This window comes from Athene cunicularia, assembly GCF_003259725.1.
Source record: "Athene cunicularia isolate RWA chromosome Z unlocalized genomic scaffold, athCun1 chrZ_part3, whole genome shotgun sequence".
NCBI lineage: Eukaryota > Metazoa > Chordata > Aves > Strigiformes > Strigidae > Athene > Athene cunicularia.
The window spans coordinates 8,416,914-8,432,949 of NW_020799144.1; the positions used below are offsets into that span (position 1 = coordinate 8,416,914).

The 16,036-nt window shown below is 40.9% G+C and overlaps 1 protein-coding gene across 1 annotated transcript in view; it reads right to left on the reverse strand.

The window, feature by feature from the left end:
- The window catches only part of GRIN3A (glutamate ionotropic receptor NMDA type subunit 3A), a 71,579-nt gene that overhangs the window by 25,929 nt on the left and 29,614 nt on the right, over nt 1-16,036 (reverse strand). Inside the window, exon 4 of the mRNA XM_026866500.1 lies at nt 9,999-11,046. Coding sequence (XP_026722301.1) covers nt 9,999-11,046 — 1,048 coding nt within the window. The remainder of the gene's footprint in view (nt 1-9,998; nt 11,047-16,036) is intronic.

Sequence of the window (16,036 nt, forward strand, 5' to 3'; positions counted from 1 at the left end):
CTATTCTGTGCATCTGGATAGCTGGCTGGAGGAAAAATGCTTCAGGAACTCAATTTCTAATTGGCATCTCAAATCATTAAAATGATTTCAGCATTCATTCAGTTATCCTCTCCTTACCAAAATTCAACTCCATGACTTATTCTTTGAGGGAAATGAGAAAAGGGCAACCCAATACATGGTGGAGTGCAGTGCCAGTGACTGCACCCTACAGTGACAGATGTTAAATGGATTCAGCTTTTACCACCACCTACAATACTGCTTTTAGTTTTGATAGGGTACAGAATGAGGGAACATGGCTGAAAACACTTCCCATACTTTTACAACAGCTTCTAAGGAAAAATTATTATGTAAAGGTTTCTGCCCCATGATAGTGCTGGTTGTGTTTAACGGACATCTCGTATATCAGCAGAATTGCTGTTAGTGCAGCATGATCTCTGCCAGGAAAGTGCTGCAGAATCTTGAAAAACTGTTCAGTTTCAGTTGCTTATCGTTGGAAAGGGGTAGCATTAAGTGGTCTGCTCTGCTGTGAAGAGCTGATGTGCTTTTAGAGCTGTGCTGTTTTGCAATGAGTCTTCTGTCTTTCTCATATGAAGCAATAGCATTTTATCTTGCCTTATGTAACCAATACATTTAATTGGTCGTCTAGCTGCTAATAGATTTCTCATGACCCCTTGATAAAAGAAATGCAATTGGTAGTGATAAGCAAAGTTTCAGGAGAAAAAGAACAAAAAAAAAAGAAATTTAAAAAACCCCAAACAATTTAGAACTCTGTTCATAGGCATTTTCCTACTGGGGAAAACTAACTGGTGAATATTTATGGGGTGCAGAGGGAGATGAAAGAAAATTATTCACAGTGAAGCAATGAATTTCAAATTTTAGCAGATGAAAATTCACAGCTGAACTTCTGGAAGTGGAAGTTTTGTTCAGAAACTGTCCTATGTGTTCAGGCTTAGAAAGTGGAGACGTTCCCAGGGCCTCCAGGAGATGGTGTATGCAGAATACATTTGAAAGCTCACTTTCCATTCTCTGTTGCAAAAAACTGTCAGTGGAGCTGATTCTTGACTTGCCAGGATAATGTCAGATTTTGTTAAAATCCTGTCACTCTGAATCCAAGTCAGTTAGGTCATTAGTTGGCATAAATCTTTACAGCTGCATTGAAGTCAATAAGCACTTTCAATCTAGAAACAACTGCACAGTCCAGTACTGACAGTTTATTCTCCTGCATTGCAACAAGAGCATACATGAAAATAAATTGTGACTTAGGTCTCCATTTAAAAATATAAAGCCCCTGTATTGACACTCTCTGTGTGAGTGCTAATAATTAATTATATGATCTGCTCTGCTCCTCTGTGTGCTGCAGAAGCTTTACAGCTAAGGGATGAGACTGGGGGCTGTAGTCTGTGGTAGGTAAACTAATTTCTGAAGATTGCCTGGCTGATTGAGTTGCTGGGCAGTGTTTTAGTGCAAAAAGCTCCATAAGAACAGAACTCTGGTGAATATGAACTTAAAGGTGTGTTTATCCCTGTTTTTAAAAGCACTTGAGTTTTCTGCACAGTGGGAACTTTGAGTTGGGATTTATTTCAGGAGAGCTGAGAACTGTAAGATAGTAAGTGTAAATTATTGTAGGAAGAATTGATAGAGTGAGGGAAAAAAAAAGGATATAATTCCCATCAGGCAATAGATCATCTGTTTTCAGCTGTACTTCAGCAGCACAAAGCAGCCGTAAAAATGCTCCAGACGGAGTTGTTTCACCAACCATGTTCTTTTGCTTCATACCTGTAAAATAGGTCTTACACTGCTCTAAAGCAGGTGAAATCCTTTTCAAATTAGAAGCAAGGGAAAGAGAGCTGTTTGGCTGAATACATGCTCAAAGAGACACTGGAGATTTCTTGTTAAATAATCCCTCTTGGCCTTTATCCTGATTGTCAGGTCTGTGGATGAAATCGTATCACAGTTCTCTACAAGCAACTGAGGGCTGGAGGGGGAAACCTAATGTGACAATAGCTTAAAGTGTAGGTAGCCTTCTCGCCTTCAAAACAACTACCTTTCAAATCCTTTTCCTTAGAAATTTGTCCTGCTCCAGATGTTGCTGGCTGATTAGGGCAACACTGTCAACAATTGTCTCCCAAGTACCACGGCTGAACACAGTCTTTTATGGTGACACTGCCTCAACTTGAAAGGAAAGGCTAGTGCTCTGTAGTTTCCAGGAAAGGAACAGACAACAGTTTCCTATTGCAAATGGGTCACCAGTTACTAGGATGCAGAGGTTTCCAATTGCAGATCATGGAACTGTCTACCAGTGCAGCCCTAATTTCTTAAATACATTATTTTCTGTTGGCTTTTTGTTCAAAAGCATCAAGTGAAGGTAAATCAGGAGTCCTTTGTTACTGACATATCCAACATTGGAACTAAATGTTATTTTTTTGTCCTTCTTGGAATCAGTTTGGGACAGTGAGGCATGTATTAAGCATGGAGTGTAAAAGAAAAATGCTGGGCTCACTTGTATGCCTTGACCTCTCTCACAATGAAATATGGACGACAGTATTTGACTTTACCTGGTGTTCAGCCAAATCTTATTGTACTCAATGAAAAATACTTGTTTTCTAGAGGGCTTGACCCCTTGGAATTCCTGAAATCCAGGGGATCTGTGCAGGAGCTGACTGAGGACTTTCTATCACTAGGAAGGTGAGCCAGGCTAGTATCCAGGTCTCTGTTTATAGATCACAATGGCCGTGACTTTTGTGAACAATAATAAATATCCTCAATCCTGCTAAGTCAGCTGTACAATGATCTTCCATCCATCAGGTGATAAGATCAACCCTTATGCATCTTCACTGTCCTCTGCTCCTCCTTGACAGTTTCTTCAGTAACATCTCCTCATATTTCTCTGATTACATTATTTCCTGCAAGGGTCTGAGCCCCATCTATGATGCAGTTGCTATTTCTGGTGGTGTGCTCACTTTCCTTTTTTTAAAACCGATGTCACATATAGGTACACTGCAGATTGAGGATAAGAAACAGATGTGAATACTGCTGGGAAAATGCTAAAACACATCAATTCATTCTGGTGCTGAAAGAACAAGCTTCATGACCAGCACCACACGGAATAAAGACATCAGGACTTCCTCCCTTTCACCCCTACCCCTACATTCTTTGGATCAAACAATTAGCATGGTGAGGTAGAGAGTGGACAAGACAGTAGGTGACAGTGCAAAGGCATTGTGTGTAGTGAAGACCTGGAGCAGTAGGGGTTAATATACAAAGATACTAAAAAGAAAATGGCAAGAAGGCATAAAAACCAGGTCTTGATGGGAAAAGAAACTTGATATGGAGGACACTGCCGTGCACTATCTGATAAGCTGGATATCAGAATGATAAAAATCTGAACTAGACAGATTCTGAGCATCCAAAGCTGTAACTTTACAAGAAAGCTTTAGCGAGGTGATGGGGAAGCTAAACAAGTCAAGTGTTCACCACCATAAATTGCACGGGGAAGCTAAAGAAGCCAAGATTTCACCTCCATAAATTGAAGGGGTCTTTCATTGCTGTATGAGATTGCTCTACAACACCTGTTCTTTATTCTGACTTGAGTCTCATGCTTAATTTCTCCTTTGTATGAGATTTTTTCCCTTTGGTCTCTGTGACACTTAAACTCCTGAGTTCAGATCCTTCACTGACTCATTAATACTCAGAAAAGCATCATGTATTAATTAGCAGGCTGTGATGCTGTGAGTCATGACCTTTCTGTGCCCAATGACTTCCTGTACAGAAACATGCTCTACAGATTTTGCAGCCAAATTCTTTTAATCCTGCAGTCCCATACAAATATTAAACCCCATGGGAGCAGTAAAATTTCTGTTAACTCCACTGACTTAGTTGCTTGGCTTTTTGCTATACAATTTAATGCATTGAATACAAATTTAAATACATGCTATTTCATTATATATTTAATACTCAGCAGAGCAAGTGGCATTCCTTATAATGATACAACTTAGGTTGCTGCCATAAAAGACCATGGCAGTCTTTAAGAGCATTTTCTTCAGCGTAATTCTTATGAGACTTCCTTTTTTTGGTTAGAAAATTTATCAATAAACACACAGCAGTTACGGCCTAAACTCTAAACCTTACTGAACTTGAGGGAAAATATCATTAAATGCAGGGGTATTTGAATCATTCCCCTAATGATGAAAAAGGCCTATGTAGTGGCTGGACCTTTCCTTTTCTATGGTTGGTATTGCTAAAGCTCAGCTGCAGTTAATTGCCAGTTAGAATGTCTGGACTGTTTTAATACATGTAACAGAGAGTTTTTAACTGATGTAATAATGGACATAAGGCCTCTAAATTAACTGAGATTTTAATAAATCAGAAATGAGAGCTCACACTCTCACGTTTTATATTTTAAATCTAGAAACAAAAATCTGGGTGACTGTACATACTGAATTCCTGAGTAACAGAATCTCATAAATATCTTGCCTAGATTACTCAAAGTGCTTAGCTTTTGTCATAAAAAGATGGACAGCCTGTAAGAGCAAGTGTTCAGATAATGGATTGGAGGATAGGCAGAGACTTCTGAGGACTAATACCAAAGCACACCATGGCTGTTGAAAGGACTGTTGGATGAGACTTGTCAGAGTGATTGTACATGTCTGCAGTGTATTTCTTCAGGCATCTATGGTTTCTGTGTGACATCAGTGCTGGCCATGCTAGTACACCGTCATGCATGATGGAGAGTAGGCACTTTCAGGGAATGGTTTGGGTGATCTCGCCCTGAAGTAAGTGTCCAACAGCAGCCCAATGTGCCCACTTTCCCTAACTAACTGTAAAAGCATATTAGACTGAGTAAATAATTTGGAATGTCTCCACTGCAGATGTGTAAAGTTAGATGAGATAATGCAATAAAATTGCTGGTGGTGGGATTCACAAGTGTAGCCCTTTTTGTTAAATAAAACTCAATAGGTTAGGTATTTTATGTCAAAATACAATGTGGAAAGGAACTCTGCTATTGTCAAAGGGTGTTTTGAAGGTAAAGTGATGTAGAGAACTAAAACTATAACCGCAGTAAATTAACAGGCACAGCTACTCAAGTGTATCCTAAAGATGGCAAAGAAAAGTTGAAAGCTGTCACAGAAGTAAGAGTGGTTGAATAGCACCTGAAAAGCTCATTACATTGTTGAAAGAACAACACTTTCAGCAGAAAGAAAGGCCTGGCGTTGGACTACCTTATGGAAAATCTGTCCAGCTCCTCAGCTTCTGCTGTTGCATGCCTTCTTGCTGGAATGTTTGAAGTGTTTCTTCTGTCCTCTGGGCTTCCACAATTATCTTGCCTCAGATAATCTGAACTACTCAAGACACTCCTGCCTTTATGGTGCATCTCCAACTTGTGCTCTTGCATTAGAAGGCTAAAAGCAAAGTCCCTGCTTCAAGTCCCTTTGCCACTAAAAAAAACAACTCCCTGTGGAGATCCTGTAATACAGTATCATATTTTTGGATTTGATAACAAAGGGTTTTACTGGATCCAGCCTTAGTTGCAGGCTTGCTGGCCAAAGGAAGGCACTGACACTGCTATGTACTGACAGATGATTTCTTCTTTTCCCTGTCTGTGGCACTGAGACATAGATTACTCATATGCAGATAGTACTGCTTTATGGAAACCATAGCAGAAACTGAAAGATAAAATATCTGGATTTGCCCCAAGACTAGCTAAAAGAGGCAACAGCCATAACGATACATGCTTCTGAAGCAGAATGGTAACAATTCTCGGTTTTGTGCCCAGAGCCCCTTGCTTATCAATGTGCCCCTTCTCTGCTCAGCCTGTGCCTGCAAGGCTGTGTACTCAGCTGCTGCTGTAGATCTGTAATGCAACTGCCACCTATCAATCAGGAAAAAGACAGCAGTGGCCAGCTGTCCTAGACTACCTGTCCCCATTTGCATACTACATGGTCCTCTGGCACCAGCTCTGCTTTAGAGTTACCTGTTTTGCCACTGTGAAAATAGGCATTGGACCCAGCAAATGATAAAACCTTTGGGTAGTGGGTTTTTCAGCTATAGATAGAATATCATATATACCAATATGAGTATTATGTCAATATAGAGTATAATGTCATCACCAAGGGGCTAGGGAGCTATACAATAAAAAAAGTGATAATTAGGTTTGGGAGATGTCAGGAATGAAGCCAGCTGTCTCCAGGCCATTACAGGTAGGTAGAGCAAGTGATCAGACCAGCTCAAAGGCAGGCTGCTGGTCTGCATGCCTGTAGGCTGAATAACTGACCCTGTGGAGAAGTCAACTTGTACAACAGCATACCTGGTCTGCCAAGCATTCTGACAAAGAAGAATGTTGTAAATTTGTTCATCCAAAGATGTGACATTTGGATAAAAACTGAAAGAAGCCTCTGTTATTAAGATGGGAGAAAGGATAAAAGCAGTATAAAATGATCCAAATACAGGATTTTTCCTCCATTTCTATCTCCTCTACAAACAAGTTTTTAAATTTCTGTGCCATGTATTGTAGAGAGCTTTCAAAGAGGGAATCAGGACACTGTTACAGCTTTCATCCAGGTAACTGGCACGTTCATCCTGTAGCTATCCTCTTGAGCTCAAACAACAGACTGAACATGTTCAGGTGAGTTTCTTCCCCAAAAGCTGTGTTTGCCAGTTTCCACTGGCAAGAGATGATACTCTGAAATGTGTAAGATTAGAAAATGAGAGGAGAGGGGGCAGCTGTGGCCCAAAGCTTCTCATTGTCTTAGAAAAGTAAGTTTAGATGGCAGGATATTGCTTTAATATTTCTACAACTTTCTGGCTATGTTGTAGCTCTTACTGTAAGGAGTCACCTGAAATGTGACCTACTAAAGGAAGCAGCCAGTTTTGATGGATACTCCAGAGATTTGGCTTTAGTGACTCACCCTTGTTAAGATTCTTACACAGAAAATACATACTAAGTTCCCCAGATTCAAGACATATTCCAGGAACTTAATTCTCCTGCCTCCCACTGCTTGCCTTCTGCTCTGGTTTGCCTTGTCTCACTGGCCGCTCCTTTCATCAATGTGATGGTATTTCTATATTCCTTTACTTCTTCTACGTCATTAGTGCATTTAAAGGTCCAATGGAGGTATGTCTAATTCTGTATGCCACTTTATCTTGTGACTAGTGGTTGTACCCCAACTCACTTCTTTTGATTTCCAGTTAAAATGTTGTACCTTAGAGACTTCAGCAACACAGGAGTACCATCTTTCCTTTGCTGAGCTGAAATGAGCAACTGCTAAGCACTATACTGCTTGGTCAATTTAATATCACTGTTGTAACACGAATTTTTGTAGAAAGGCAGATGCTATTTATTCAGGCAATATCTAACATTGTCTTTTTTTAGACAAGAGAGAGCATACATATTCCTGGAAATCCTGACTTTAGATACCAGGTCTCTAACCTTGAAAAAATCTTGTAATTTTTCCCAACTTGCCTGCCTTCCTGACTGTTTGCAATGGTAATTAGTCAATGCCAGTCACCAATCAGATGGGATTTGCTGTTTGTGGCTGCCAGCCTAAAGAAATTGTATGTCTTACATCACCTCAAGAAGGTTGCTCCTCTATTGTGGGTTTGTTTTTAAACACATTTCAAAAGCAAGGGCATATGTATCCTGAGAGAAGCAGCAGAATGTTTAAAAGAATATTAAAGCTAAGAAGATTATTTATGCATCCTGCTGCCATCTTTTTGAAATGAGTCTCCACCATTGAAAAGAAAGAGCTAAGCAGATCTGGGGGAAAAAACCCACCAGCAATCTTTAAATCACGTAAAAAATGCTTTAAGCAACTAACTAAAAAGTGGTGCATGTACCTCTGCAATTGTTGTGCCCCAAACATTTCCTAAACCTAAGCTTTAAGTCTTAGAGAGAACTTTGAATGGGCACAGCTCAGGCTTCATGTGAGAAAAGGTTAAACCACTACATTTTTTATTATAACTACTCTTACAGACTAAAACTTTGGAGACAAATGCATGAATGAAATATATGAAACTATTTTGTAGTTCATGTATTGGCAGGCAATCCTCTTCCATAAAATCTACCCTGTCTTATTCCCACATTGGACTCTGATAACTACTCAGAAGCTTAGATCTAGTCCATGAAGCAGAGAAGTGCCTGCCTAGGAAAGGCCAGTAATGCCACTGATTTAATGGGATCACTGAGGTTACTAACCGTGAGTCATCAGTCTTTCTGTTCAGGACAAAGACCTGTATTTGCAGCACCTGATATGCTTCAATACTCTGTGCTTAATTTTGTAACACAACAGCCAAGCTTTACAGCACAGCTTTAGATAATTTCACTTTTTTGCAATTGCAGAAATTTCCCAATACCTGTTTTATGAATTCCATGTGTGGTCACAATAATTATGCAGAAAACCAAGATGTAATCTGATGCAATTTGATTTGATGGAATAGGTGTTGCCCATGCAAAGAGTAGAGAGGACTAACCTCATTTTCAAGCCAATATTGTAGCTCACACAACAATGACTATAACACAGATATTCCTGGAGCTGGGGAAATTCAGCTGAAAGCTCTCGTTTGCTTGTTCAGAATGCTCTGGATAAAACAATAGATGATTCCTGGACTTCTGCAGCTTAAACTGATGTAGCATTTATGATACTTTTTCTGGGAGGGGAAGGGCAGATTATTAGTAGCAATTTGCTTTAAGCCATAAATCAATCTTAGAGTGTCTCAGGCCAACCATAAGAAGTATTATTCTTTGTTTAAAATAACAATCTAGATAATATTGGAGGAAGTGAGTCAGAAGTCATAATCACAAAGTCAAAACTGCAGTCATTAGTCTGAATGCAAGGTTTTACTGATGTAACATATGAAGCTTGACCTTTGCTGTCTGGAGGGACATATGTAACCTTTATTTACACAATTTATGAAAGCAAAATAAATGTTCAATTATTAAGTTCTTAAAATGCCTTTTTCCAGTGGCACAATGTTGTATCAGTTCAGTCACCTGAGACAAATTAATGGTGGATGGTTTCAAAGCTATGTAGCAGCAGTTAGGTCACGAGTATAAAACAGGAGACAATACAATCACACCTTCACTGGAGAAAGTGCCAAACAAGGAAAATTTGCTGTCAGGTGAAGAGGGTGCCTGCTGCTGTGTCACCTGCAGCAATGTATTCTCTCTACAAATTACTCAGCATGTGTGTTTTCATGATCATGGCAAATAAAATCAGAATAGTCTTGTAAAATGACTGGACTTAAAATTCCAGCTGAAGATCCCTTCATCCTGCCTTGGGAGCTGGGGAGAGAGTGGGTGTAGGCAGTCCCACTTCTACATTTTTTCCTTGCCTTACCAAAAAGTACTAGGAAGTCTGAGCTATTTGCAGATGGGTTGTCTACAACATAATTTATCTCCTCCCATGACAGTTCCTCAGCAGAAACAACACTGCAAATCAAATGTCTGACTAGTTGTAAAGTGAATTTCACTGTTTAGATGCATAAGGCAGGATTTTTCAAAAGATTTCAGTTCTGCTCCATTTGATTTAGAATTCATGGGGAACTTTACCAGTAGTGCCTATGTAAGCACCATTATGGCTTGTGAAATACAGTTTGCAAAATCCTTCCTAGAACATCAGTGGTCTTGTTTTCATGCTGTGTGGTTGGTTTGTTTGAATTGATCTCAAGATGACCCAAATCATCCAACTGATCAAAACATGTACAGGCAAAGGGACTTCAGAACTGAAATCAAACCCTTAATCTGCATGTAGAAGCCATTTTTCTTCCCTGCAGTGGGCAACACCAAAATCCTTCACTTTCCTCCACACTCTCAGTCTTTGACATCCCACCCCTACACTATGGATGTTTAAAGATCTCTCACTGAAATTTCTTAATGAAGTGCCATCACGTGGTAACTAATTGTAAGTGTAGCTGCTGTTTTGCACACAGATTGGTTTCTGCTTGTGTTGGAAACCATAAATTACACTGCAGTGAATTCTGACTAGGAAGAAGACATGCTTTACCTTTGGGTCATGTATTCCAGAAAGCTCTTCATAGATCTTCTCTCCTACCATGACAGCAGCTAGGTTGGCTGTGTATGTGGACAAACAAAACAGACAGAAAATAGCCCAGAGATTCATTAAAAACCTTCCAGTCCAGCACTTGGGGGGTTTGATGGCAGCTGTTCTTCCAAACAAGATAGCATAGCAGACGTTCAGGGCAGAGGAGAAAGAGAAGACTTTGTTCCTATTTCTTCCCTTGGGGGTCATCCCAAAAGGACTTTTCCACTCATACAGGGTGAGGAATACAGCTGTGATGTGGAGAGCCACAAATATCCCCAGCCACATAGTCCAGTGAAGTGGCCACATAAAGGCTCCAATAGGAGCTGCTGTGTCTCTGGTCCTCACCAAGATGCCCAAGCTGGTTGAAAAGAAAGGGCTGGTGAAATCAATGACTTGGCTGCGGGCAGTGTTAATGCTAAATGACGTCACTGCCATGTGAGCTGCGCCAGCGAGAAGGTCTCCCACCAGCCCTGTCCAGTGGCCATTCTTCCAAGCTCCATATTTTCCATCACCAACAATGTACAAGTCAAAATCAAAATTCATATCCTCAGCTAGCTTCTCCAGCAGGTCAATACAGTAGCCATAGCAACACTTCTTCAGCTCAATGGGAACGGTGTCATTTCCTCCTTGAAGGGTTTCAAACAGGTTATCCAGCACGGCTGAATCATTAGTCAAAGGATCCAGGCACAGCTGCCCTGCTGGGCAAAGACCTTCATCATCTACATCTCTTGTAAAAACGAATGGATGCTCAATGAGAGTTACCACTCTGAGATGCAGCCGAGTGGGGTGTTGCATGTGATTTTTATGTCTCTGGGCCTGTTCTGGCCATATCCCATAGTCCATGATTATCTTTCCTTCTTGCCAGCTCCCCAGACGAGTCCACATTGGGTTCCCGACAGGGTCGTGCTGCAGATTCCAGATGAAGAAGTTGTTTTCTGAGCTGACAACAGAGGAACCTTTCACCTTGATGTGGCCACTGAGACCGTCAAAACTTGTGTTGGCTAAAAACCTGTTGGAGGGAGAAAGCAGAGCGATCAGAAGGAGGCAACTGATGTCATCATGCTAAAGCATATGCAGACACCATGAATTTATGCTTAAGAGAATAGATTTGGGATGTTGTTGAACACCTGGATCATTAATAGCTTTTCTATGGCACGATGAACAAGCCACTTAATTTATGACTAAAGTACTTGGAAATGCTCTCCTGCGTATCTTATCATCTAATGTAAATGAAATCTCTTCAGGAAAGATATTCTTTTTACTTACTAGAGAAAAATGAGAGAACACTAATTTTTTCAGCTACCTTTGCCTCATAAATTAATGAAACATAGGTTAGTTCTAAACTGAACTCACCAGATCTGTAGTTAGTTCCCCAGATAAAAACGTGCATGAAAATGGAAGAGTGGAAATTATGTATCAAATGTCCTTCCAAGAAAAATCCTATAATCTCAGTAGGTTACATAAGAGAGGGTACTGAAGTGCTGTCAACAGCTTTCAAGCACTCTGAAGTGAACCAATCTGGATTCAGACATGCAAATCTGGCATTGGTAAATCACGGTTAGCCACTTCAGAGTGAAGAAAGGGACTCAGTGAAAGATGGTTGCCCTAGGACAGTCCATTTCAATTCTTAGCAAAACCAAAGAAGTTTCCTAAAACACCTGCAAAAATAACGTTCTGGAAAGTACAATTTTGACACTGTAGTAGATCTCATGAACTGTGCCAGTTTTAGACTGTACATTTTGCATTGAGATTTCTCAGCTTTTACTATTCCAGATATTCACAATAAAATGAAGTATTTCCTTTGTATTGGGTGGCAATGTTTGCTAGTAGTTGCTGCCCTGTATGGTCAAATTCAGCTTCTGGTAAGTCATTATCAAAGAGGGTAATACAACATGGACAAAGGAACAGGGAACTGAGCAGGAATAAGTGCTATGAGGAGAAAAATCCTTTTTTTGTGTAAACACCATGACCAGCTGAACTGCACTCTGTTAATAACAAAGCTGCTACGCATTTTGCAGAGACTGTAGAAGAATCCTGCTAAGTCTTAGTACAGTGATTCCATTAAAAACAACTGAGTTAAATTGCTGCTAATACAGTGCAAGGTAAGTCAAGCATATATTTTTCAGTAAGAAGCATTCAGAAGACACACTATTTAGCTCTCACAGTAGAATATACCACCTCACATTAGTTCTGGGAATTGGATGAAAGCAACTATCGAAAGAAGTATAAAGGCTGTAGCTCTCATTCCAGCCTCAATAAGCAAGACATAAACTTTAAGCAGTGTTAACTGTTTATCAATAGGTAGAAGGGATTAAAAATAACCTCAAATCAATTTGAAAAGGATAAATCCACAGCAAGTGTGTGTGCATGCATATGTCCATCCCTTTGTTTTGACTTTTGATGATTTTTTATAGAGTTTCAGCAGGCAAAACTCCAGACTCTGTATGTCTCAAGATTGTATTAGTTTTCGTCCTCATCAGAGGGTAAACTTACAAAACTAAATAACGCAGTTTTGAGTATGGTTGTGTGTGTGACAGCCTTCTCTGCAATGGCTTCACAGTTCTTATGCAGTCTATTTTGAGTAGGTTGAGTTTGGAGAAAGATGATACAGCCAATACTGTCAAAAGCAATTGATCTGTACATGTGTTAACTTGGGCCTGAAAATTATACCTAAAAACACACACAGGTGTTTATAAATTAGACACATGCATAAATGTGGTTTTCACTTTTAAAATCCTTTATCACTTACTCTAGCATTAGTTAAACGATATCGTAACTTCACTAATCAGTGGTGACTGTCACTGTTTGATGAGTCCCTCCTATTCTGTGTTTTGTATTACTTGCATGTTTCTGTATGTAAACACTATCAAGACAAAGTTTATAGGGGAAGGCAAACTTAAGCACTAAAGAAAGGTTTATGTGCCCATAAACTTATATGGTTTTTATCTCTCCTCCTCAGTCTTTGTAAAAATTGTGCAACTTTTTCCTTACAAGCCTTGCTGGGCTTATATGCTGAAGCCATCACTTTGACAGTAACAGTAAAACCATTGCATGTGTAGGTGGGTCTGTATGTAAAATTTTGAAAGAATTGTTTAAGTGTGAAAAATAGTGCTAACAGTTCACAAAATACCAAAACTGAGGGATACAAATGCTCAGATGGAATAAGCTGGCAAAGGTCTAATGAATTTGGCCCCATGTTGCCACTACAGCTCAACTTGGATATCAGAATGCTGCAGACCAGGTGCTTTGGGAGTAGATAAAGGTATGGAATAATACATTAGATTTATTTTCTCCAGGTAGAATGAGAACAGTGGAATTTATGCGCTGTGTTCTCTGATACTCACTGTAGAAATAAGCGTGCCCATGAGGGTGAATTGAGCCCTCTGTACCTGTCCTGTGGCTGAATTGTGCTAGAAGCGGTTACCTGAGAGATTTAGTAGCATTTAAATGTATGAGTCTGATACCTTATTGAGTTAGTGGCTTACTTTTGCAGCTGATTTGCATGTTCTATATATTTGGTAGTGACAGGACATTAATCAAAATAAATGAGGGGAACCATGTGGGAGATACATTTTAACAACACTTTGTTTTATATGTGAGTGGCTATGGTTGCTAATCATTTGCATATGCTGTATGCAGCACTAGTGAAACTCATGCCAGGGACTTCACGTAAAAACTCCCTTAATAACTTTAGGAAACAGATAAGAGGATCTGACTACATTATTTAAGCCAGAATCTCTAGTGTGAATCTTTCAGAATTACAAGTGCTGAGTATTGCATTGATACATTGGCAATATCTGAGCACTATCTTTTGAGATATTTGTATGGAGAGATGATGTAGACAAATTTCAGAATGTGAAGGGCCAGATCCTCAAGTCTGACAGCTGAATGAACTTCCTTGATGCTTTGTCAATATGTGTGAGCTGATGATCACACTGATAGCCTGTGATAAAGTCACTTCAGTTTGACCAGTGAGTCCAAAGTGTGTCATTTGCCCATTTCAGCTTTATTTGGTTTTCATGGGCTTTGTTGTAATAAATGCTCATTAGAGCTTTTCCAGGACTACCATAATCTAGCAGTGATACCTTTGTAGTACATTTAATAATGATTTAATTTTCTTTCAGGCTTGATGGCTTGGTTGGAAAGTTTACTAGAGGCAAGAACTAGAGTGGACAGGCAAACAGCAGGCTGCTGAAATTACCCAAGATGCAGAGTTATAAGCTGTAAGACTAGTTGAATCTGTAAGACAGGTAAAAAACTGGCTGGATGGTTGGGCCCAAAGAGTTGTGGTGAATGGAGTTAAATCCAGTTGGTGGCCAGTCACGAGTGGTGTCCCCCAGGGCTGGGTGTTGGGGCCACTCCTGTTTAACATCTTTATTGATGATCCAGACGAGGGGATCGAGTGCACCCTCAGGCAGTTTGCAGATGACACCCGGTTGGGTGGGAGTGTTGATCTGCTCGAGGGTAGGGAGGCTCTGCAGAGAGACCTGGACAGGCTAGAGCCATGGGCTGAGCCCAACTGGGGGAGTTTCACTGAGGGCAAATGCCGGGGGCTGCCCTTGGGCCACAACAACCCCCAGCAGTGCTACAGGCTTGGGGAGGAGTGGCTGGAGAGCTGCCAGTCAGAGAGGGACCTGGGGGAGTTGATTGACAGCTGGCTGAACAGGAGCCAGCAGTGTGCCCAGGGGGCCAAGAAGGCCAATGGCATCCTGGCTTGTGTCAGCAATAGCGTGGCCAGCAGGGACAGGGAAGGGATCTGACCCCTGTACTTGGCACTGGTGAGGCCGCACCTCGATGACTGGGTTCAGTTTTGGGCCCCTCACGACAAAAAAGACATTGAATGACTCGAGTGTGTCCAGAGAAGGGCAACGGAGCTGGTGCAGGGTCTGGAGCACAGGTCTGCTGGGGAGCGGCTGAGGGAACTGGGGGGGTTTAGTCTGGAGAAGAGGAGGCTGAGAGGAGACCTCATCACCCTCTACAGCTCCCTGAAAGGAGGGTGCAGAGAGCTGGGGATGAGTCTCTTTAACCAAGTGACAAGCAATTGGACAAGAGGGAATGGCCTCAAATTGTGCCAGGGAAGGTTTAGACTGGATATTAGGAAGCATTTCTTTACAGAATGGGTTGTTGGGCATTGGAATGGGCTGCCCAGGGCAGTGGTGGAGTCCCCATCCCTGGACGTGTTTAAGAGTCGGGTTGACATAGTGCTGAGGGATCTGGTGTAGTTGGGAATGGTCAGTGTTGGGTTAATGGTTGGACTCGATGATCTTCAAGGTCTTTTCCAACCTAGATGATTCTGTGACAAGATGAGGCTTTGAAATTTTAATGCCTCGTTCCACCAACAAGGATGCTCCCATGAGCAGTCAGGAACAGATCAGGGAATCAATGTCATCGTAAGAGGAATGAGAGATAGAGACTTACAAAAGTATAATCTTCAGGGGTTTGTACATCTATATCAATATTTATATCCATATAGATAAAGGCATGCTTTGCTATGGACCAGATCTTGGTCTTGTACACAATCATTATTCTGCTCCTAAGTGTCATTTAAATGTCTGCACAGCCAATGTATGAGTACAGTGTTGGCAATGAAAACTCAGGTGTCAGCTATGCCAGCTTGTGGGGATGGCTGTTTAACTACACACTGCAGTTAAAAGAGGTGAAGGTCTATGTCACTATGCCTTCTCCATCCCCACCTACTGTAGCTCCCAGGCTATGTGCCAGGACAAATGTGTTCATTCAGACAGAAAAATGCCCACATTAGTAAACACTCAATTAAGCACCAGATAAAAATTTCTTCTTTGGAGGCACACCACTTGCCTAAAGGCACTTGTGCAATGGACAAGGCTGGTCACAGTTAGGCCACTCCTTGGTGCTTCATACCTGAGAAATTATGGGTACCACTCCAAGTTAATAGTGAATGCTGCTAACTCAAATACATCAGTACCAACCAGCAGGTATCTGTCTCACTTATACACTATAAAAACTGCTGCAGTGATTCA